This window comes from Lupinus angustifolius, chromosome LG06 (genome assembly GCF_001865875.1).
Source record: "Lupinus angustifolius cultivar Tanjil chromosome LG06, LupAngTanjil_v1.0, whole genome shotgun sequence".
In the NCBI taxonomy this organism is placed as follows: Eukaryota; Viridiplantae; Streptophyta; class Magnoliopsida; order Fabales; family Fabaceae; genus Lupinus; species Lupinus angustifolius.
Genome location: NC_032014.1, coordinates 30,650,447 through 30,670,579, shown reverse-complemented (window position 1 = coordinate 30,670,579; position 20,133 = coordinate 30,650,447). Strand labels below are relative to the sequence as shown.

At 34.1% G+C, this 20,133-nt stretch overlaps 3 protein-coding genes across 5 annotated transcripts; all 3 read right to left on the bottom strand.

Annotated features, from left to right (window-relative positions):
• On the bottom strand, positions 2,196 to 9,121 carry LOC109351068 (WD repeat-containing protein 36). The gene is made up of 15 exons (XM_019592398.1): positions 8,874 to 9,121; positions 8,205 to 8,793; positions 7,908 to 8,083; positions 7,178 to 7,260; positions 6,168 to 6,240; positions 5,863 to 5,928; positions 5,667 to 5,709; positions 4,911 to 5,050; positions 4,432 to 4,644; positions 4,228 to 4,312; positions 3,758 to 4,052; positions 3,409 to 3,667; positions 3,097 to 3,319; positions 2,764 to 2,978; positions 2,196 to 2,674 (listed from the first exon to the last, which is right to left on the bottom strand). The coding sequence occupies exons 1-15, from the start codon at positions 8,997 to 8,999 to the stop codon at positions 2,525 to 2,527; spliced, it is 2,736 nt and encodes a 911-aa protein (XP_019447943.1). The 5' UTR covers positions 9,000 to 9,121; the 3' UTR covers positions 2,196 to 2,524.
• Positions 10,531 to 16,276, bottom strand: LOC109351069 (U-box domain-containing protein 33-like). Of its 3 annotated transcripts, XR_002108181.1 has the most exons (9): positions 15,892 to 16,276; positions 15,089 to 15,207; positions 14,488 to 14,597; positions 13,700 to 14,099; positions 12,681 to 13,232; positions 11,420 to 12,142; positions 11,049 to 11,241; positions 10,777 to 10,858; positions 10,531 to 10,628 (listed from the first exon to the last, which is right to left on the bottom strand). XR_002108181.1 is itself a non-coding variant. In XM_019592399.1 (7 exons), the coding sequence occupies exons 1-7, from the start codon at positions 16,139 to 16,141 to the stop codon at positions 11,059 to 11,061; spliced, it is 2,337 nt and encodes a 778-aa protein (XP_019447944.1). In that variant the 5' UTR covers positions 16,142 to 16,276; the 3' UTR covers positions 10,979 to 11,058. The 3 variants fall into 3 exon arrangements, 2 of the variants coding, with proteins under 2 accessions (XP_019447944.1, XP_019447945.1); XM_019592399.1 differs by lacking the exons at positions 10,531 to 10,628; positions 10,777 to 10,858 and having other exon boundaries at positions 10,979 to 11,241; XM_019592400.1 differs by lacking the exons at positions 10,531 to 10,628; positions 10,777 to 10,858 and having other exon boundaries at positions 10,979 to 11,241; positions 15,888 to 16,050.
• Positions 17,240 to 19,693, bottom strand: LOC109351071 (actin-like). The gene is made up of 6 exons (XM_019592401.1): positions 19,646 to 19,693; positions 19,587 to 19,613; positions 19,217 to 19,289; positions 18,734 to 19,127; positions 18,050 to 18,663; positions 17,240 to 17,503 (listed from the first exon to the last, which is right to left on the bottom strand). The coding sequence occupies exons 3-6, from the start codon at positions 19,274 to 19,276 to the stop codon at positions 17,438 to 17,440; spliced, it is 1,134 nt and encodes a 377-aa protein (XP_019447946.1). The 5' UTR covers positions 19,277 to 19,289; positions 19,587 to 19,613; positions 19,646 to 19,693; the 3' UTR covers positions 17,240 to 17,437.

The window sequence follows — 20,133 nt, the reverse complement described above, 5'->3', positions numbered from 1 at the left end:
CAAAGGTATGGAGAAGTTGGTGTATATTAAGAAGCGGTATAAAGTGAACAACCTATGCCACAACTATAGTACAAGTCAACACGTTAATATATATATATATATATATATATATATATTAATGTGTGAAACTAATCACGATGCGAAGGAGGTCTCGTATAAAGTTTAATCGGTTAAAATGTAGGTCTATTTCCCGGGTTATTCCAATCTAACTGGATAACACAGTCAGACCGGAGATTTCCCGATCCAAAGCGATTCAACTCTCATTCAGTTAAGATGCAAATCAAAATTATTTTCAAGTTTGGTAAGTAGTCAAATCAGTCTAACCGCCTATACAGTCTGGTTCTCACACACTTATATATATATATATAAATAAAAGAAAAGAATAGACACCTCTTTAGAAAAATTGTAAGGTTTTTCCGGTCCCTAAAGATGTCTCAATTTAAAAAGTTTAAATACCAATTAAATTGGTCAATGTAGAATTTATCCTAAAAACATATTTTGATTAACAATTTTTATAGAAAAAACTCAAAAAGATTTTATTTGTACCGAACTGCATGTCATATATGGGTTTTTTAGTAGTAATATTATTGTTATTACACCAACCTATAAATTGTGGAGAAAAACAAGGTAGTTGTGGGAAATGTTGTTAAGACTTTAGAGTATGGAGTTTCTAGATATAGGGAGGAACCCACGTATTTTAAGAGTAAGTTTTTTAAACTTAATCTTCATCTTAGTTATTAATTCTAGGAAAATCCGATGGTTTAAATTAGTGGATTCCTCCATATATAATAAGGAGGCTAACAACAATACCTGCTCAATTCTTGATCTAAACCAGACAACAAAGTTGACTACTAATTAAGGTCAAAAAAGTAAAATTACGGCTTTGAAAGTTTATACAATGCATCTTGACATTATTTAATATTCTTGGACTATGTTGCCATACAATTATCTACACATAAAAAATTAAAAAATTACATGCAATAATATGTTCCACGTTAATGGATATGGATGTAAGTTATTAGAAATGAATTAGAAATTCACTAAGTGCCAAAATAAAGAAGTATGACCAAGACTCTATGAATACTAATTCAATGTTTATTATATATATCTTGTGGCGTATATAGTTATGCTGCCACTATTCTAGTAGTTCTAGATTGAAAAGGGCCCATGTATGAAGTTCACATATGATTGTGCATTGTATAAACTTGCCCAATGCCAATCATTTTTTCTTTAATACAAATAATATTCTCACATTTTTTTAGTAAGGAACTAATCCTTTTTAGTATTCATGATTGTCCTTCCTAACAAGTATCACTCTCATAATTAAATCATCAATGTTAAGGATCGAATATGGCCTTACACTATTGGACTAACGTCTTGTTGGTAATCATCTCCTTATTGAAATTATATAATATATATTAATGGTGGTTCTTTCAAGATTATATTAAAAACATAGTGGAACTAATCAACGTTCAAAATAGACTTTTGTGGAGAACAAGACACAAATTGAAGTCATGAACACGTCAGCCATTTTTTGCTTTGAATTGCTCCACTTTTGAATTCTAAGATGAAAATGGACCATGCCCTTTACTTTTAATACAAACTAGAACTAGCACAACCTAGAGATAGAACATGCCCTTGCATGCCCAATAAAATGAAATTAAAGTGAGCATGCTTAAAGAATTTTACAAACGTGTGCATGGGTTATACCAATCTATCTTCTCATCAAAAATTAAACGGAGAGTATAAAATCTGTGCACTTATAATGTAAAGTTTTTTACACTATTAATATATCATTGACTATTGATTTATATTACTTTGACGATTTATATTACTTTGACAGTATAAAAAACAATTTCACTATTGATTATACATATTAAATCCTTAATATAACACCTTTTCATGATGAATGCATTATTTTATGAAAAAAAAGATACATACAATAACAATATAAAAGTTTTATATAATACATTATACAAATCTTTACATTGATAATGCATAGATATTACACTCTTATTTTATAAAATTAGTTTAGTGAAATCTTTAAAATGTGTTCTTTACAAAAACTCATCTAAATTATCTTTCTCTTATATCCCATTGGACAACATTGCTGAGAACCAATTCAGCAACATAACTAAGCAAAGCATGCTGTAAAAGTGCACTACAGATAAAAATAATTACCATGGAGAAAGCACTTGTGGATATAAATTGCAATTTGATTTTGGACTTGATTTTCCATAATCCAACTACAGAAGATGTGCATAACAAAAATTGATCTAGTAACCAGAAGAGTACAGAAAACTACTTTAATCCTGTCACAAGAATTCCTTGATATAATACACCTCAGAATAATGATCATGCAAAATTTCATTCACCAGCTTTTTTAACCAATCTGTTGGCCTGATTTATATGTATTAATCCATGGACATGGGATCTAAAAATGAAATGCTTTACCATAACACATTCTATGTTTTGCTATTGCTTGAGGGTTAGCATTTTCACAAATCGAGGACTCATCGCCGACTTAAATCTGGGAATTGCTAAGAAAGGAAACCACACATCTGACACTTTGAAACAATTTGTCTACTCCCTTCCATACCAAGGATTGAATATCTAGGAGCCTCCTTGCTTTTTCTTGTAAGTGTGGCTGCTGCCGAATTGTCTCACCATGTATCTGCCAAAATGAAAGGAAAAAACATTGTAAACTTGAACAGAACTCTACTAACAATGAAACCGGCCAACAAATAGAGGGAAAGTCCTAACCTTCAAAAATAATCTGATCACAGCTTGTAGAAACTCAAAATTATTTCTGTAGGAGAGCTCATGTATAAAATAATCCAGAAACTGTTCAATTGTTACCAACTCAGGCATCTTCTCAACTTCTTGCTCATCATCATCATCTATGATCTGAAACATTCTAAGTTCCATATCAAGAGTTGATGGAGATAATCCTTTGATATAATCAGTGAATGCTGCAACTGCAAAATAAAAAATATTGTAACAAAGGTTACACATGCTAGCAATAAAAAAAAATTCAGAAACTGGACTAATTCTTCAATTAATCAACTAAAATCAGGATATAAGTTGCATTCTTACAATTGTTTGTCTCTTTTGAGGATTGAAGAAGGTGCAGAAAACGAGATGATGGCAAATCTACTCTTGCCTTCTTCACTTGTTTTTCATCACCTGTTTCATTCTTTTCGTCCGCGGATAACTTACCAGGCTCAAACAATATTTCTCCTGAGAGGGATGGAACTGAAGGCAAGAAAAATGGGGCCTTTTCAGGCTTTTTTGGAGGCTCGATTGGTTTATTACGTACCTGTAACAAGCAGGGCAAATGAGATGTCACTAATGAACACACCAAAAAACGTAAAATAAAAATGGAGGAAATAAGTATTCAAAGCATACCTTTATAATGTCTAAATTGATCAGGCTTTGCCACTGGCTCTTAGGCAGCAATGAAAGGGTGACTAAATCAGGTATTTGCTTATCTTCAGTTTGAAAAACTGGAGTATCTTTAGGACGAGTTGCATTCACCAGCTCATCAGAATGCTCAACTTGAGAATGTTCGGCAGAAGAGATAGATGGCAACTTGACACTCACAACTTCTTTTACACTTGCATAGGAGTCGACATTTGAAGTACTAGAGAACATTGTCTGGTTTACCCTGATAAAATTTCTCACTATCAAAACATGGTACACACCAAACGTACCATTTATTATCTATGAACTATTAGAAATAAATTCAAAAACTCACCAAAGGTACACCCCATTTTGATCAACATGGGTAGTTGCTAATATATCCATGTTAGGGGATAGAGATAATGCTGTGATAGGCACATCAACCTGAATTGCATCTATCTGCCTTGCCAATATCACATCCCAAATCCGAAGACATCCATCCATGCTAGATGACAAAAGCCACTTCCCATCCTCACTGAAGCACAAATCAGTTATACGATCTGTGTGACCTTCAAACTTACGAACAAGTCTAAGAGCCACGACATCAAACAATCTGATTGTTAAATCATCCGCCACTGTAGCCAAGAGTCCTAAGAAACATTAAAATATTTAATCATTTCATATCTCAACTGTATGAATTATAAGGTAGGAATTTCTTCTCCCTCCACACATTGCTAAATAAAACAAATGAAAAGCAAGGTAGGAAATAGGAATACACAGAACACATGAATAAAGAAATATGAAGAGTAACAAAACTTAGGTTACCATTATAACGATGGTAAACAATCTTAACAACAGAACAACCGATATCCCATCTGGATTTAAGGGCACGTTCTTTGAAATCCCAAACCTGCAACAAGACACATTATAAATGATGATTTCCAATATAAGGTGGCTTTGCAAAGTGATCATATTGCTTCATGCTTGCCATTATGAACTTTAATGGCTTTTTGAACAAGTAATATGAACCTTTATATCTCCTTGATATCCCGCACTTATCATGAGGGTATTCGTTGAGTCACAAGCAACTCCAACCACTTCACCATCATGAGCACAACTTCTTGGCTCAGACATGTCAATGTATGCACCCCGGCTGATTCCAGATTGAAGGTTAAACCTTTCAATCCAACCACCCGCTGTCCCCAAAATGGCAAAATTGCCACATGCACTGATGGCACAGGCCTGTAACAATGTGAAAACAGTAGTCAAAATGATTATAAATTAACGCACAGTCGCACACTAGGAGAGATATGGCACATGATTTGTATCATTATGACACACATCCAACAGCTTTGTCGGTTTGTCATTATAAAAAGGAACTTCACTTCAAGGAACTAAATTGTTAGAATCAAGTAGACACTAAAATAAGTTGAAATTTTAAACCACGTCTTGTTTGAAATCAGTGATTGCTAGAAGACAAAAAAATATAAATGAAGTGGGATCCTAACCTTCACAGGTGTTGGATTTTCTGGGCGCGGATTTAATATATGCTCACCAAGAACAAAATTTTGAAGTCTCCACACATATGCCTGGGCAGTATCCATATGGCATGTAACCACATTGCACCAATCACGTTCTCTAATTTCAGCTGAAGTTTGCACACAAAAAAGAAGATTCAATACATAATTACATATATCCACAGATATTAAATAATTCATTAAATGAAATGTTTGAAGTGGAATAATAAAAAATACAGTCTCTTAATAAATTCTCATGTTATGTGTTTTTGTGAGTAGGATTATACATTCATGTATTTTCAAGGAGGTTTCTTTGGTTCAATAACGTTTTGGGATAATATTAGGCAATTAGCTTCTACTTGGGGTAAAGCACATGGTCTTTTTGAAGGGATTTCCTTTTTGAAATTGGGCAGTGTTTCTCCATTGGTGTTTATTCATTTTCTTTGTATTTTGATCTTTCCCTTTTTCACTATCCATGATCCCTTATCATCCATATTCCTTGAAGTTTTTGCTCCCTTTTAATGACTTTCCCTAATTCCAATTTTTTGTGGAAAGTTACTAAATATTTAACCAAACTATACAGAAGACAACACAAATATTACCATTTGCTGCCATTCACTTCTTTGTTATCTTACGTTAGTCAGTCATTTGTCAGCTATGTTTTTATTCTATAAATTTTGCCAAACAATTAGAATTACCATTTGCCTCGATACACCTGAATGAACTAATGCCAATAAAAGAACTAACCGCAATCAAATGCAATGACAGGCTTCAATTTTATTTCTTCCTCCTGCACAAAAACACACATGCAAAAGAGAGAGATGAGAAGATAAAATGAGGGGAAAAACTTATACAGGGCATACAAGCGAAGGGGCACTACACTACTAAGCTCAGTTGAGCGACAATACATTGATTAAGATCAGAATGAAAGCATCGGTAATACCTTTACTTTCAATTTCTTAGCACGTTTAGAAATATGGCGTTGAGAAAGCTCCCTACTTTGTTGATCCTATTAAAATTGCAATAAATACATCATCACAAATATGGGCAGAACAAATAAGTGGCCAATGGTAATGCACAATGAACATGAACAAAGGACTAATGCCTAAGTGGAATAACAAATACCAACAAGGTTGGAATATTTCTGTGGAAAGAGGGAGGGGGTAGGTAAACAATTTCATAAATATAAGAGAATGAAATTGTCCCTGATTTGAGAAAGGCACATCAGATAAATGAATGATAACCAACCTGAACTACAGAGAAAAGCCGAAAGGCACGATCCTGACCAGCAGAAAGGATATGTCTTCCATTGGCATAAAACCTGTCGAACATAATTTGCAGGTATGACTTAAGTGATAGCACATGCAAAATTGAAAGTTCAAAATCTACAATCATAACTTAATAAGAGGGTTATACATATAATTTTATTGGAAAAATGAACTTTAATTTGAAGAAAACAACATAAGCAAAGGAAGGAAGTATAATGAATCCTCCTTCACAAAACTAACAAGAAAACCAGCCACTAAAAAGGAAGTAAAGCAAAACCTCAAACAAAACTATAAAACGAAATAGTACTCCAATCCCTCAGCAAATCAACAAAGGGCACTCCCCAGAAGAATTCTTGTGCTGAACTTCACAGAGAGGCAGTTCAAGAAGACAATCTTGTTCCCTACCATTACTAAGGATATACAGAGACCTCCCTTAAAAGGATTGAATCCAAGTGTTACTTTCTACCTTAATGCAACAACTTACAGAAACAGACACTGCTCTGTCATAGAAATTTTCAATCCTTAGGAGCTTGTACTTGATCCTTGGAATAATCCAAGTTCGGCAGAATACATGTAAAAGCACTGACTAGAAATTAAAGATATGAATGAAATTATTTTAAAAGAAATTCCCATGGCACAACTGGTAATTTTAGTTTCAACATGAAGTGGGATTCATGTGCAAGTTTCTTATATATGTTTCCATAGTTCCATTATGAGGCTTATTTGCTATCCCAAATGCAATAGTCTAGAGAGCACTGTGGTATATGAAAAGCACAACTATACTGAGGTAACTGAGTGTTTCTGATCGGTGTCTTATCAGAAGCAGCTCTGAGCGTACACAAGGGAAGAATGGTAAATTTAAAACAGAGTGCAATATAGAATGGTCAAATAAATTTCCATAATAATATCACTTACACAGACATTACAATATACACAACAAGGGTGACCAAAATAATTTCCCAAATAAATTAACACCTGGAAAATATTTACTTTATGCAAAGGGGAGGAGCACTATGCCCACTTCGAAAGCGCAAAAGACGAGGATCGCCATCACTTGTGTCAAAAATCCACATCTGAGAAAAAACAAATGCTAGATATATTCACACATCTTCAGGCAAAACTTATGGGTAAAAATTGAAAGAGAAATTCAACTAGTTAAAATCATACATCACATGAGAGAATAGAAAAACTTCCTTAAGTATAGGAAAAATAAAAAGTTGATGTGAAGCAACAATTTACTACATTAAAATGAGAAATGAATCACAATGGGAAAAATACTAAAAGCACAAGCTTCCGTGGTAAACACAAAGGAAGGAGTACATATAATTCAGTGTGAAGTCATGATGCTGGAAGTCAACACTATATTTGTTTAGTAAGAGATTACTAGCATATAGCTTAAGTGATTGAACATTTATATCGCTCTATGAAAAATAAAAACCTTGCCATCAAGGAAAACAATGTAACAGTACAAATAATTGGTGTGATATTGGAGACATCAAAACTTAGCAGTGACCTTTAGGATATCTTCAATAAACAAGCAACTTGCTTTCTCCTTCTTTTTAATAGCAAACAGAAAACAATCTATAATCTAAAACTATTACAGCAAAAAAAGAACATAGCCCCCAACCGGTACAATTTGTAAAGAATCTCGACTGAAAAAATTATATATGCATATCTCATACATCCATAGATGTATAACACACGTTTAAAATAAACTTACTTTAACAGAGTTGTCTGCTGATGAACTCATAAGCACTGGCTCATTAGCAAAAAAATGTAGCGAAGTGATCACGTTATCATGAGCCTCTCTTACAACAGACTGAAGCCTTTTCTTTTCCAGATTCCATATGCTTATGACACCAGATGAACCTCCAGAAGCTAGAAGGGGTTGCCCATCTAAAAGAGGTAAAATTAATCAATTAATTCAAATAAGCACAAAACACTCAGCTCGTCATGTATAATAGTATGTAAAACAACAGCATTGCATTTAAGAATCGGAATAAGCTGTGTTACATACCAGTACTAAAAGATAATGCAGTAACAGAACCTCGTGTCGAATGTGTAAAAGTAACCAACTCTTGATCGGTGCGAATATTATGAATATGAATGGTTCCATCTGCACAACCAACAGCAACAACATCGAGAGCAGGCGACGAAACACAACACGTGATAGGAGAATCCCATCCCTTAAACTCAAATATCATTTTCTTAGTGCTAAGATTCCAAAGCTGCATAGGACCTTGTTCACTCCCAATAAGAACCTTATTGAGGTAAGTATCCGGATGCGTAATAGTGGTCGGAGTAAAACCCTTATCAAGCTTAATATGAGTTGATGGAACAAGGTTGTTAATTTCATCAATGGGTCCTTTGAAAGGCCACAAAAACACGTTTCCAACAACATCAACACTTATAATATGTTCTCCAAACAAAAAAAGCAATTTAATTTTAGCACTATGGTTACTCTTCCAAGTAGCAACAAGATGAGCACGGTTAAAAACAGCAATGTTGTTTCCATAAGCAGCAAAAGTGTAATGACGATAAGAAACAAGAGCAGTAATTTTCTTTGGAAGTTGAGGACCAATTAGAACTAAATTGAGCTTTGAACACTGCAAAAAATAAAGATAAATTAAATTAGATATACTAATTCAAATAGTAAAAAGAAGAGAATGAGTGTAATGAAGAATACGTTGAAAATGTGAAAAGCTTTTCCAACAGAAAGAGTGACGAAAGTTTCGGTTCCAAGTCTCTGAAGAGAGAAAGGAAGAGAAGTTGTTATGCATCCAATTGCTCTGTAAGGTTCGAATATTCCCATCTTCAATTCACGGATCTACAGTGGCGCAACGGTGTTTATGGCTCACTCTTGAATCTGGGGTTTAGGGTTTTGGTTCTGCCACCGCTTAATGCACTATCGTGTTTGTTTTTAGGGTTTTCAAAATATATGCTTATATAGACTCTGGAGTAACTTTACTTATTTAATGTTCGCACGCACTAGAGTTAATCTATCCGAGCCGGGAATATCCACAAGTATATAGGCTAACTCTCTTAACAGATATTTTTTCCATGTACAAGACTCGAACTCGAAACTTTACTTAAGAGGAATCAAATATGTACTTGAACCAACACTAATTGGTTACTTACTTATTTAATGTGTACTAAGTTGCTCCTATTTTATTTTCTTTCAAAAAGCAAAGATAAGAAGGATGTAATATCTAAAAATCTATATAGTTAATATATCATGATGATAAAATATGAATAATAAATGATATAATCATAATATATAAAACTCTTATACAACTTTTTTTTTTATATATATATATATATATATATTATAGAACAGAAGTGAATGGTTGATTTGATTTCTAATATTTAATAATGTAAAAATCTAATGAAGTAATGGTTTGGTTTATCCATTTACTAATATTATTTCTTGAAAAATTTAAAATTGAAGGCTAGTAAATATAAACATAAGGGATTTAGGGCTTTACATGAAAGATATGATTGTCCATTTTCTTTACAAATTAGTAAATATAGTTTTTCCGGTTCTTCAAACTTCAAAAACTATGAATTTGCATTGACTATAAATAATTTATAAGAAAAAATCAAACCAAACCATGAAATTGAATCAAATCATATTTTATTATGTCAGCTAGTTCAATTTTACCATTTTTAAGGTTCAATAAGAAACACATCTGATTTTAAATTGTCTCAAGATGATAACCCATTGATTATGCCTAATTAAAAGAAATGGGAAGTTCCTTAACACATTAGATATGGATTGAATTGAAGATAGAGTTCTTCCACTAAAAGAACTTAAAAATTGTGATTTATAATGACGTATTTCTATTTTTTTTATATTTCTTTATTAATACTCTTATCTCTTATGTTATTTTTTTGTATAACCAAAAGTATTCACCTTTCGATTTGAAAAGGAAGAGTTTATAGAGTTTATTTGGCCATTTGAACTAACTACAACAACTTATGAAAATATTTTGTCTTTCCTTCCATCCTTTTCAAGCATAACCAAATGAAGTGTAAAAGAAAAGAGCTAGTTGCATTTCTTATCAACCTGAAGACATTGAATGGTAAGTGTCAAAGTCAGTTATTGAATGTGTAAGTGTCAACGTCACTCATCGAATGGGTAAGTCGTCAATCCCTATAACCGGACTATGTAATGTACTTATTGAATGGGTAAGTGTCAAAGTCACTCATTGAATGGGTAAGTTGTCAATCCCTAAAACGGACTATGTAATGTACTTCATCTGCCGGCACAAATGAGTATTTTCTAGAGGTTTCTATTGTATCAATCTACCCCCGTGTGATTCCTGTTGTAGGACATACCAAAATAGTTAAGATTGTGAGTAAGGTTGTTCACTTAATGATGAACAAGAATCTACAAGCGAGTTGGTGTTATACTTATCAGTGTTTTTAGGAAAAGAAACTTCTCTCAGGTCAAAGAGCAACATAAGCCCTCTTTGCTAATGAATAAAGATCTGTTGTCTTAAATAATCGACATGACATGTTTTCATTAGCGTCAGACAATGTATGGAACAGTATCTGATCCAACAAATCTATGTTCATCTGCTAACTACATTTAACATAGATTCACAACCAGAAAAAAACCATGAAACTAATGTAAAACTAGCCCCAAACTTAAGGGGATGAAAAGAGCACTTATGAACAAAGATCTCTTTGCTAATAAACAAAGATCTAATGTCTTAGATAATTGACATGACATATTTTCATTAGCACGAGACAACGTATGAAACAGTATCTATAAAACAAATCTATGTTCATCTGCTAACTACATTTAACATAGATTCACAACCAGAAAAAAATCATGGAACTAATGTGAAAAGAGCACTAATGAACCTTCAAGATTTGCAAAGCCAGTCTTGGATCAAAAGTCTAAGCATGTGATTGGGAATAAGAAGTAGATGAGTCAATTTTAAGTTAGTCATTGGAGAAGTATCATGTCCATTTTCTAACCATTCACGTATTGCATCCCCTTCATAGGTAAATCCATCTGCTGCAACTTGAGGATCATGCATTATTTCCTGAAGTAGAATCCAATAAGGTCATGAACACATGGAATAGCATAACTATATTCATCTTGTAAACATAATAAAAGGGTCCTCCCCAATTGGTTGAATCCGGTTTAGATAGTTAGTTCATTAGCTTTTCATGGGGCCTGCTAAGCTAGTTGTGTTTTATTAATACAAAAGAATGAGTTACCTGAAGGATTGGACATAGGAAAAAAGATGGCACGGGTCGCTCTTCTGAACGGTGTAAGTGATCCAATTCTCTCACTAGAGTAGGCGTTAAATCTGGCCTGTCTCTACTATTTTTTTGACAACATTGCAATCCCAGTTCAACCAATTGTGTTGCCACATCTGAAGGCCATTCTCCGGCAGAAAAATCCAAAATTGAGGACAATTTTCCACATGAAACTGAGTTGCGTGCAATGAATGCTAATCCCACTGGAGACCTACCGGTGAGAAGTTGCAAAATGATGAGGCCAAAGGAGAAGATGTCAGACTTGGGAGTTAGTATTCCAGTTCTCTGAAACTCGGGGTCGGTGTATGTTAAAGCACCCTTTGGTTCAGTGCTCAAGTGGAAACTAGGACGACCCAGAGATTCCTCTGTCACCAGCCTGCAGAACCCAAAATCGCATATCTTGCAACTGAGCGAAGAATCAAGAAGTATAGCCTCAGGCTTCAGATCACCATGGATTATAGTTTCCGGTTTGGAAGAATGTAAGAAGCAGAGCGCACTAGCTATTTCAGCTATTATTCGTGCTCGTGTATTCCATGTCAAAGGTGAATTGTTGCCTTTTCGGAATAGGTAGTCTTGAAGAGTTCCATTTGGAAGGTATTCATATACAATTGACCAGGCTTCCGGGCAAACACCAAGCAAAGTCAGTAAATGAGGGTGCTGGAGACTACCAAGAACTTGAACCTGGTCACAAAAGGATAACATTAGTGGGATCAAACACGCCATATGGCATATGCTACACAGCCAGGCCAAAGGAATGAAAAGAAGAAAGATTTCAAACTAAGTTATAAAGGTTAAGAATCTAGAAATGCATTCGTAAAAGTAAACATCATCCAAGCATGTCAGCGTCTGCTAAAAACACTATACTATTAACTAAGTTCCAGCTATATAGAAACACAAAACAATGGCGAAAGTTTACAGTTAACAGTAATATGGATGGAGAAGTAAACATCTAAACTTATTAATGGATAGAAACTAGAAAGCTCCAAACCTGGTGTTTTAGTTGATCAGATTTGGTAGCATCATCATATATGAGAAACACCACACAGCCGAAGTGAAAAAGAAAAAGAAAAAACGGTCGGGGGGAGGGATGTAATCATTAAAACCAGAGGCCTCAAAATCACGTTTACACCTCCAATTCCAATCCTCTCAAGCCCTGAGCATTTATTTAAGATAATCTTTTTGTTAAACATATGAAAAATATCACCACGCTGGAACTGACCTCTTGATGAAACTCTGCTGGTCCTTGCACGTTACATGGATGAAACTTCTTTATAGCAACAGTCCTACCCAACATTTCCCCTTTATAAATACAACCATAGCCACCTTGGCAAATTTTAAAGCTCTCAGAAAAATTGCATGTTGCATTTTGAAGATCTGACAGTGAAAATTCTGCTAACTCAGGCAACTCTTCAGGAATCCCAATGACCCCATTGCAATAAGCTTCCCCAACTTGTCCACGACTTTTCCACCGCTCAAGCCATTGGAGGGCTTCCATTTTCCGTCTCCTGATCTGCTGCCTTTCATGCCATAGGATTGAGATGGATGCTTGAATTAGTGATAGTTCATCTGCAGCTTCATCTCGCCTACGGTTTGCTTCCTGTGCACGACTATCTAGTAGAGCAATATTTCTCATGGTCCTTTGCAACTCAATAGCAATTTGTTCACTCTCATACATGAGCTTTTGTTGTTCTTTTACTGTAGCTCTCAGTGTATCCTCTACCTCTTTCCTGAGCTTTAATTCTCGCGCATGAGCAGATTCAAACAAATTCACCTGAAGAAAGAATATATAACTTAGGTTGGAAAAGATGTCATGAAATTCTGAACAATACACTCAAGCTCAATATATTCATTTGTCACCAAATTTGAGATGTATATGTTAATATTATAAGCATCATGTCCGAGAAACTTCTTAACACCACATTCAAACAAACCAGACTATCGCAGTCAATTTGGGCAAACCAATTCAAAGTGTTCTTCTACAATTTTAACTTGGAAATGTAAGATTCAGAAACTTGCATGCAGTATTTTACGCATGGATTCTTTCTTGATGTAATACCTCCTCAAAGTTTCTTAAATACTTAAGAAAACATACTTTTTTTGGACAAGGCATAAGAAACCATATTTGATGCTTTGTGACTAACAATAATCTATTTGGCCAATTACTTCACAATGCAAAGACCGGAAGCTTCTTTGCTAACACAAGTCCTAAATGATGTTCAATTGCTACATTATGCTAACCTTCTTTATGGCCTCCATGGCTTCGATTTCCAACCTCTTGCACTTAAGTAGTCCTGTAGAGGCCTCGTTTGTTGCTGCATCAGCTTCTCTTTGTGTTTCAGTCAGCTGACTGTTAATTCTTTCTTTCGTGACCTCTGAATCAATATCTAAAGAGCCCCCATCAGAATTTTGGTAGGAACAACTTTTACAACTGGATGATTTGGATGAAGAAATGGCTTCGGTTTCAATGATTTCATTTTCAATGTCAGGTTGAGCGCATGAAGACAAAGAACTAGGTATTTCAGAAGCATCTCTTGTCCAAATATGTTTACGTTTATAGATCACCCATATTTCACAGAATGGGGGAGCATTGTTGGCAGTGTAATTTGCTTTACCGTAATTTCTTTTTACCTTCATGCAACTGCAACATTCCATTGTGATTTTGTAAGTGCAAAGTTTTTTCCATCCCTTCATATAAAAGGAAAGGGACTAACAACAAAATTACAAAACCAGATTGTATTCTTCAAGTAATACAGAAAAGATAGACATTGAGAAATACTAGATAGTAAAAAGAATCAAATCAAGTTTCCTCAATCCACGGGAAAGTGTTTACTAGAATGAAACTAAGAAGAAAACAAGCATGTTAAATGCAGACCAACAAGGCAGTTTTATACAGGCACATTCCATCTTACTAACATTGCAAAACAAGGCATAATCCTCCCTCCCCCCTGATGTTTTTTTAAAAAAAAAGATACAACTCGAAAGAATACGGGTGGATAAGAGGATAATCAATGGAATGGAATGCTTACTTCTCCGGCACGGCTCCGATAACAAGCTTCCTAATATGATGCCTCATAACCAAGTCAACAATCCCCTTCTGGACTTGGCCAGCTTCAGTCATGATAATGCTTGCCTTAACCTAAAAAAATTATATTAACAAAGACAATTGTAACAGATTTCTTACCCAAATTACATATTCTCCACAATAAGATAACTTTGGCATAAATTCTGGAGGGAAGAAAACTTGAAGACCGAATGATAGTTAACATGGTTTAAATGGACTGGTTAAATGCATAATGAGGTCCATTTTCCGATGATTTACAAAAATATAGGAATTGGATGGAAAGGTATGGAATCAGGTTACACTCCATTCAAAAAACGATAGGGATTAGTTCCACAGAGTGAGGGGATACCCTTGATTATAACCAAAAAAAAAAGTTACACTCCATTCCATTTTAAATTAGACAGTCCAAATAATGGAACATTGTTCCATTCCATTTTTTCCATCCATTTCACCCTTACCATCAATCCGAAGTTCCAAACATAGTCTAAGATTGCCTAACAGGATTAGTTTACTTCACTGGGAGATTTCCAGTTGAATTATAAATAGGTCGAAAACAATATGCATACCTTAGCTGCGCGGCAAATGCTCAAGTATTTGTCCAGAAGATTCCTGGTCTGTTCTCTTTCCTCCCTTCGAAAAGCAGATACCATTTCCGGGTTAGCCTTGGATGCTGGCAATTTCCCCACTGATCAATGTATCAAAACAAACTCTCAATAAAACTGAGCTTAACTGATATAACTAAAAGAAAATTCATCCTTTCATGCTATTTTATACACAATTTTTTATACATGATTATTGATATATAATTTCGTGATTAATCAAGTGTATTAATGTATTCATCTTTAAAGGGCTATCTATCAACCACGAATATACTCATTAACCAAGCACCAATATATGTGATTAGCTACGAAATTGTACACTATTAACTATAGTTAATAAAAATGATGTAAGACAAAAGGGGTTGTTAATAATATAGCAAAGTTTCTATTTTTTGGTAACATAACATAGCAAAGTTTAAAGAGACTCAACGAGTGCAAAATGGGTAAAGCCAGAGTTTCAAATTGCGGACCCATATACAGCCGCAATATTACGATTGCTGTTACACCGCAATTGCAGTGTGATACTGAATCACAGTGATACAACTGCAACAGGCCACAAAGCAACCGCATCGGACTACATCAGACCGCATAGATGCCAAGAATATGTTTTTACTCACAAGATAATTCACACCACAACAGTCGTAATTCACATCGCAATAACCGCATTAGCGGACGCAATTTAAAACATTGGCTAATGCAGATAAATACTAACAAGCATTGAAATTATAAATTGAAAAAATCTAAAATTTAGAATCGAGCTTATTACTCACATGGAGTTGGGATGGTAGAAGAAGGTTGATAAACATGAAGAATGCAAATCTTGGTGTTCTTAAAATGGGTGAAAGCCCATTGAAGCAAGTTGGAAGCTTTAACTAACGATTTACCGAGGGCAACATGAACCATTTGAGAACATTGTTCATCATCTTCCTCCATAGTTTGTAGTGGTAACTGAGATGTAGAAGAAGCTTGAAAGGTGAATTGGGAGAGTGAGGGTGCATGATAAGGATTCAAAAGCTTCATGATGAATAGAATAATGATAATAGTTGAATTATTGAAGAAGGAAGTGGGGTGGAAATAATGGATTGAGATTTTCACTTTCCAATTTGAAAGAGAAAAAGCTTGACTTTTATACTCAGGAAAGAAGGCGTGTGGAAATTGGACTCATTTGGATTATTTCCATTTACATTGCTGTCAATTGCAACTCTCACTGTTCAGATTATATGACATATTTAGCTCGACAAGGATCTTCTGTCTCAAATCATATTCAAAAGTATGTTACGAAGGAAACACAATGATATATCATATTTTGATTGATATGAGACATGTTTTAGGATATATTAAGCATAGTAAATCATTGTCTCACATGAGGTGTTAGAACTAATTTATTTGAATTTTTGGATCGAAAAAACAAGTTATAATTATTTTATTTCATTTCATGTTGAGTCAGTATAGATTTACTAAATTATCATCATCTTCATTAGTTTTATAGAGATAGTAAGTGAATTGGAGTACAACTTATTCTTCTAATTTTTTTCTTTTCGATAAGTTTTGATTGCTCATAAAAAAATTTCAAACTCCCACTTAACCTCTCTAATATTGTTATCATTATTATAGCAAGTATCTAACAATATTACACAATCAATAAGGTTTTTATTTTTCATATTATCTAGACAAAAAACATGTATGTACAGCAATACAAACTTGCACCAGTTGCAGTGTTTGCTGAAAATGTATTTTTGTACCATATTGGTGTAGAAATAATGGCTTCTATTATAAAAAAGTTCCTCTGTTCATAAAAATAATGTAGTTACAAACAACCTTAATAAAGCACATGACATTCCTAGAGGTTATACTTCAATTAAGCATATGTAAATAATGTTTTCATTCTCCACCGATATATTCTTAAATAGTATCTCGAACCATGTTCTAAATTAATGATATTGAAATAAAAATAATTGTTTTAATTGATATGACATGTTTTCATTGATATGATATATGGTTCTAAACACCATTTGACACGGTAGATCCTTCTCCCATCTCTACTATCTCAATTTAAAAGAATGGATTAGCTACAAGAATATGATTAAGAGGAACAAAGCAGTAACAAGTTGAAATGACTTATCATTATCTCAACTGTTCAACAATATGATTAACAAAAACAAATGAAAGAATTAACTCTGCAATTAAACTCCACATTTTCTCACTTCACCATTCTAACAACAAAGAAATATTTTTTAAAGTAAAAACATCAATTGTTTCAAGTGCAATGTTTTCCAAAAGAGAACATTGTAGGTCCATTGAGCCACACTGCAATATTTAAAAGCATTTCCTGTGTACAATTGAAGGACCAGACTCATCATACTCTGCTTTTGCAATCCACATCTGCATATTACAAAATATATAAGTACATCATTCATATATAGTATCATTGATTAATCTACCATATTATAAAAAATCCTAGAGTGTGCATAAATGCATAAGGATGCAACATGTTATTTGTCATAAGTTACAAAATCCAATGTGGTTTTTTAAACCTCGTTTCCCATGAAGAAAGGTGACAAAAATCATGCAACTCAATACTATAACTAAGAAATGCAATCTTCAACACCAATACAAACACTATGATGTTTCTTCCATTTTCATATATCCTTTTCAGTACATTTATATAAATAGATGATAACTAATTGAGAGATAGATATAAGTACTTACACTATCAAATATGATATTCAAAACTTGGGTCTTTAAATAATATGCAAGACTCCAAAAGAAAAGACCAAAAAAAACATTTTTTATACATCTCTAAATATATAGGGATACATAACATTTAGTATATGTAATTATAAGTAAATATTAAGGTATGATGTATTTTGAAGTAAAGAAATGCATATAAATATGAGTTTTTGTCCAAATGAGAATAGAAGGTTTTACCTGTTGAAAAGTGCTGAGAGAAGCCAAGATAGAACCACCAATCCAAACACTATACTTTCTCTCAGGTGGAGCAACAACCTTAATCTTCATACTACTTGGTGCCAAAGCAGTAATTTCCTTACTCATTCTATCAGCTATACCAGGGAACATAGTAGAACCACCACTAAGTACAATATTTCCATACAAATCTTTTCTGATATCAACATCACACTTCATAATTGAATTATATGTAGTTTCATGAATTCCAACAGCTTCCATTCCAATCATTGATGGTTGGAATAGAACTTCGGGACATCGAAAACGTTCAGCACCAATTGTAATGACTTGTCCATCAGGTAACTCATAACTCTTCTCAACAGAAGAACTAGTTTTTGAAGTTTCAAGTTCTTGTTCATAATCAAGAGCAATATAAGCTAACTTTTCTTTGACATCTCTTACTATTTCACGTTCAGCTGTGGTTGTGAAAGAGTAACCACGTTCAGTGAGGATTTTCATTAGGGCATCAGTGAGGTCACGTCCTGCTAAGTCAAGACGAAGGATTGCATGAGGGAGAGCATACCCTTCATATATTGGAACGGTGTGACTTACACCATCACCAGAATCCAAAACAATACCTACATAGATTAATGTTAGTGTTGATATAAGAATCTCATATACCAAAAGATAAAGCAAAAGATAACTAACCAGTTGTACGACCACTTGCATAGAGAGAAAGAACAGCTTGAATAGCAACATACATAGCAGGAGTGTTGAATGTCTCAAACATAATCTGAGTCATTTTCTCACGATTAGCCTTTGGATTAAGAGGTGCTTCAGTGAGCAAAACTGGGTGTTCCTCTGGAGCTACACGAAGTTCATTGTAGAAAGTGTGATGCCATATCTTCTCCATGTCATCCCAATTACTCACAATACCATGTTCAATTGGATATTTTAATGTTAATATACCACGTTTTGATTGAGCTTCATCACCAACATATGCATCTTTTTGTCCCATTCCAACCATTACACCTGTATGACGTGGTCGACCTACAATGCTAGGGAACACAGCCCTTGGAGCATCATCTCCAGCAAATCCAGCCTACAACAATGTTGCACTACATTACCACTAATTTACTATCAATGGAGAGAAACAAGAAACAGAAAAGGAATTGTTAGTTCATATTTTACCTTAACCATTCCTGTGCCATTATCGCAGACGAGTGGCTGAATATCTTCTGTGTCTGCCATTGTATTTCAAAAGCTGCAAAAAACATACATTTTCACTCAAAACAATACACCAAAGACATGTCCAAATTCAAAAACAATATACAGTGCTTAGAGTCTTGGACATTATAAAACAGCCATATAGTCATATACTAATCGCATGTAACAAAAAAAAACCATTAACTTATTTATCACCCAGTGCACTTGATAAACCATGAATAACCAGAAGGAAAAGCAATATTCATATGATAACAAAACTTTATGAACATGTTTTATAGTAGAACAAACATTAATCCATTGATATAAACATGTTCCATGCACATTACGTAAGAACCTGAAATGGTGCGTGAAAGAGAGGATTAATTCTCTGATCTAAAGTGAAAAGGTTAGAGAGAAGAGGAGACAGAATGGAACATGCCCAAATCAAAGTTGAACATGCAATATGTTTAGGTTTATAAATGAAACGTTCATATCCATCACAACGAATTTTATGTTGTTGGTCACGCGTGTCTTTTCCTTGTGTGGCTCAGCAACTACACCATTTTCTGCGTTCAAACTTCAATTCTGCACCATTCTTTTTTTATAGATCCAACTATTTTTAGCATTCACCAATCAAAATTTCCTACACCAATACATATTGTGTTATATTGTAGAAACTAAGTCATACATTTTCTTTGTTTTAGACAAATATTATCATTAGTATAATATAACTGTAAGATTAAACATTGGATTAGGATGATGGTTAAATATGGTATGGGTTGGTAATAGGGTGTAATGCTATGACTAGAGCTGGGAAAACGACTTTGGAATTAGCGATTTTGGTCAATTTCATTTGGACGAGTCAGGATCTTTTCCGATACTAAAAAGGAGAGTATTATTTT

Excerpts from the sequence above, each read along its gene's own strand:
- LOC109351068 (XM_019592398.1), bottom strand. The coding sequence starts at position 8,999 with ATGGGAATATTCGAACCTTACAGAGCAATTGGATGCATAACAACTTCT. Across the intron at positions 7,261-7,907 it reads CAGCAGACAACTCTGTTAAA|ATGTGGATTTTTGACACAAG; the intron begins GTAAGTTTATTT and ends GTTTTTTCTCAG. Across the intron at positions 4,053-4,227 it reads TGTTTACCATCGTTATAATG|GACTCTTGGCTACAGTGGCG; the intron begins GTAACCTAAGTT and ends AATGTTTCTTAG.
- LOC109351069 (XM_019592399.1), bottom strand. The coding sequence starts at position 16,141 with ATGAAGCTTTTGAATCCTTATCATGCACCCTCACTCTCCCAATTCACC. Across the intron at positions 15,208-15,891 it reads TTCTACCATCCCAACTCCAT|TGGGGAAATTGCCAGCATCC; the intron begins GTGAGTAATAAG and ends TACATTGATCAG. Across the intron at positions 14,598-15,088 it reads GCATTTGCCGCGCAGCTAAG|GTTAAGGCAAGCATTATCAT; the intron begins GTATGCATATTG and ends TAATTTTTTTAG.
- LOC109351071 (XM_019592401.1), bottom strand. The coding sequence starts at position 19,276 with ATGGCAGACACAGAAGATATTCAGCCACTCGTCTGCGATAATGGCACA. Across the intron at positions 19,128-19,216 it reads ATGGCACAGGAATGGTTAAG|GCTGGATTTGCTGGAGATGA; the intron begins GTAAAATATGAA and ends ACATTGTTGTAG. Across the intron at positions 18,664-18,733 it reads TGCAAGTGGTCGTACAACTG|GTATTGTTTTGGATTCTGGT; the intron begins GTTAGTTATCTT and ends TAATCTATGTAG.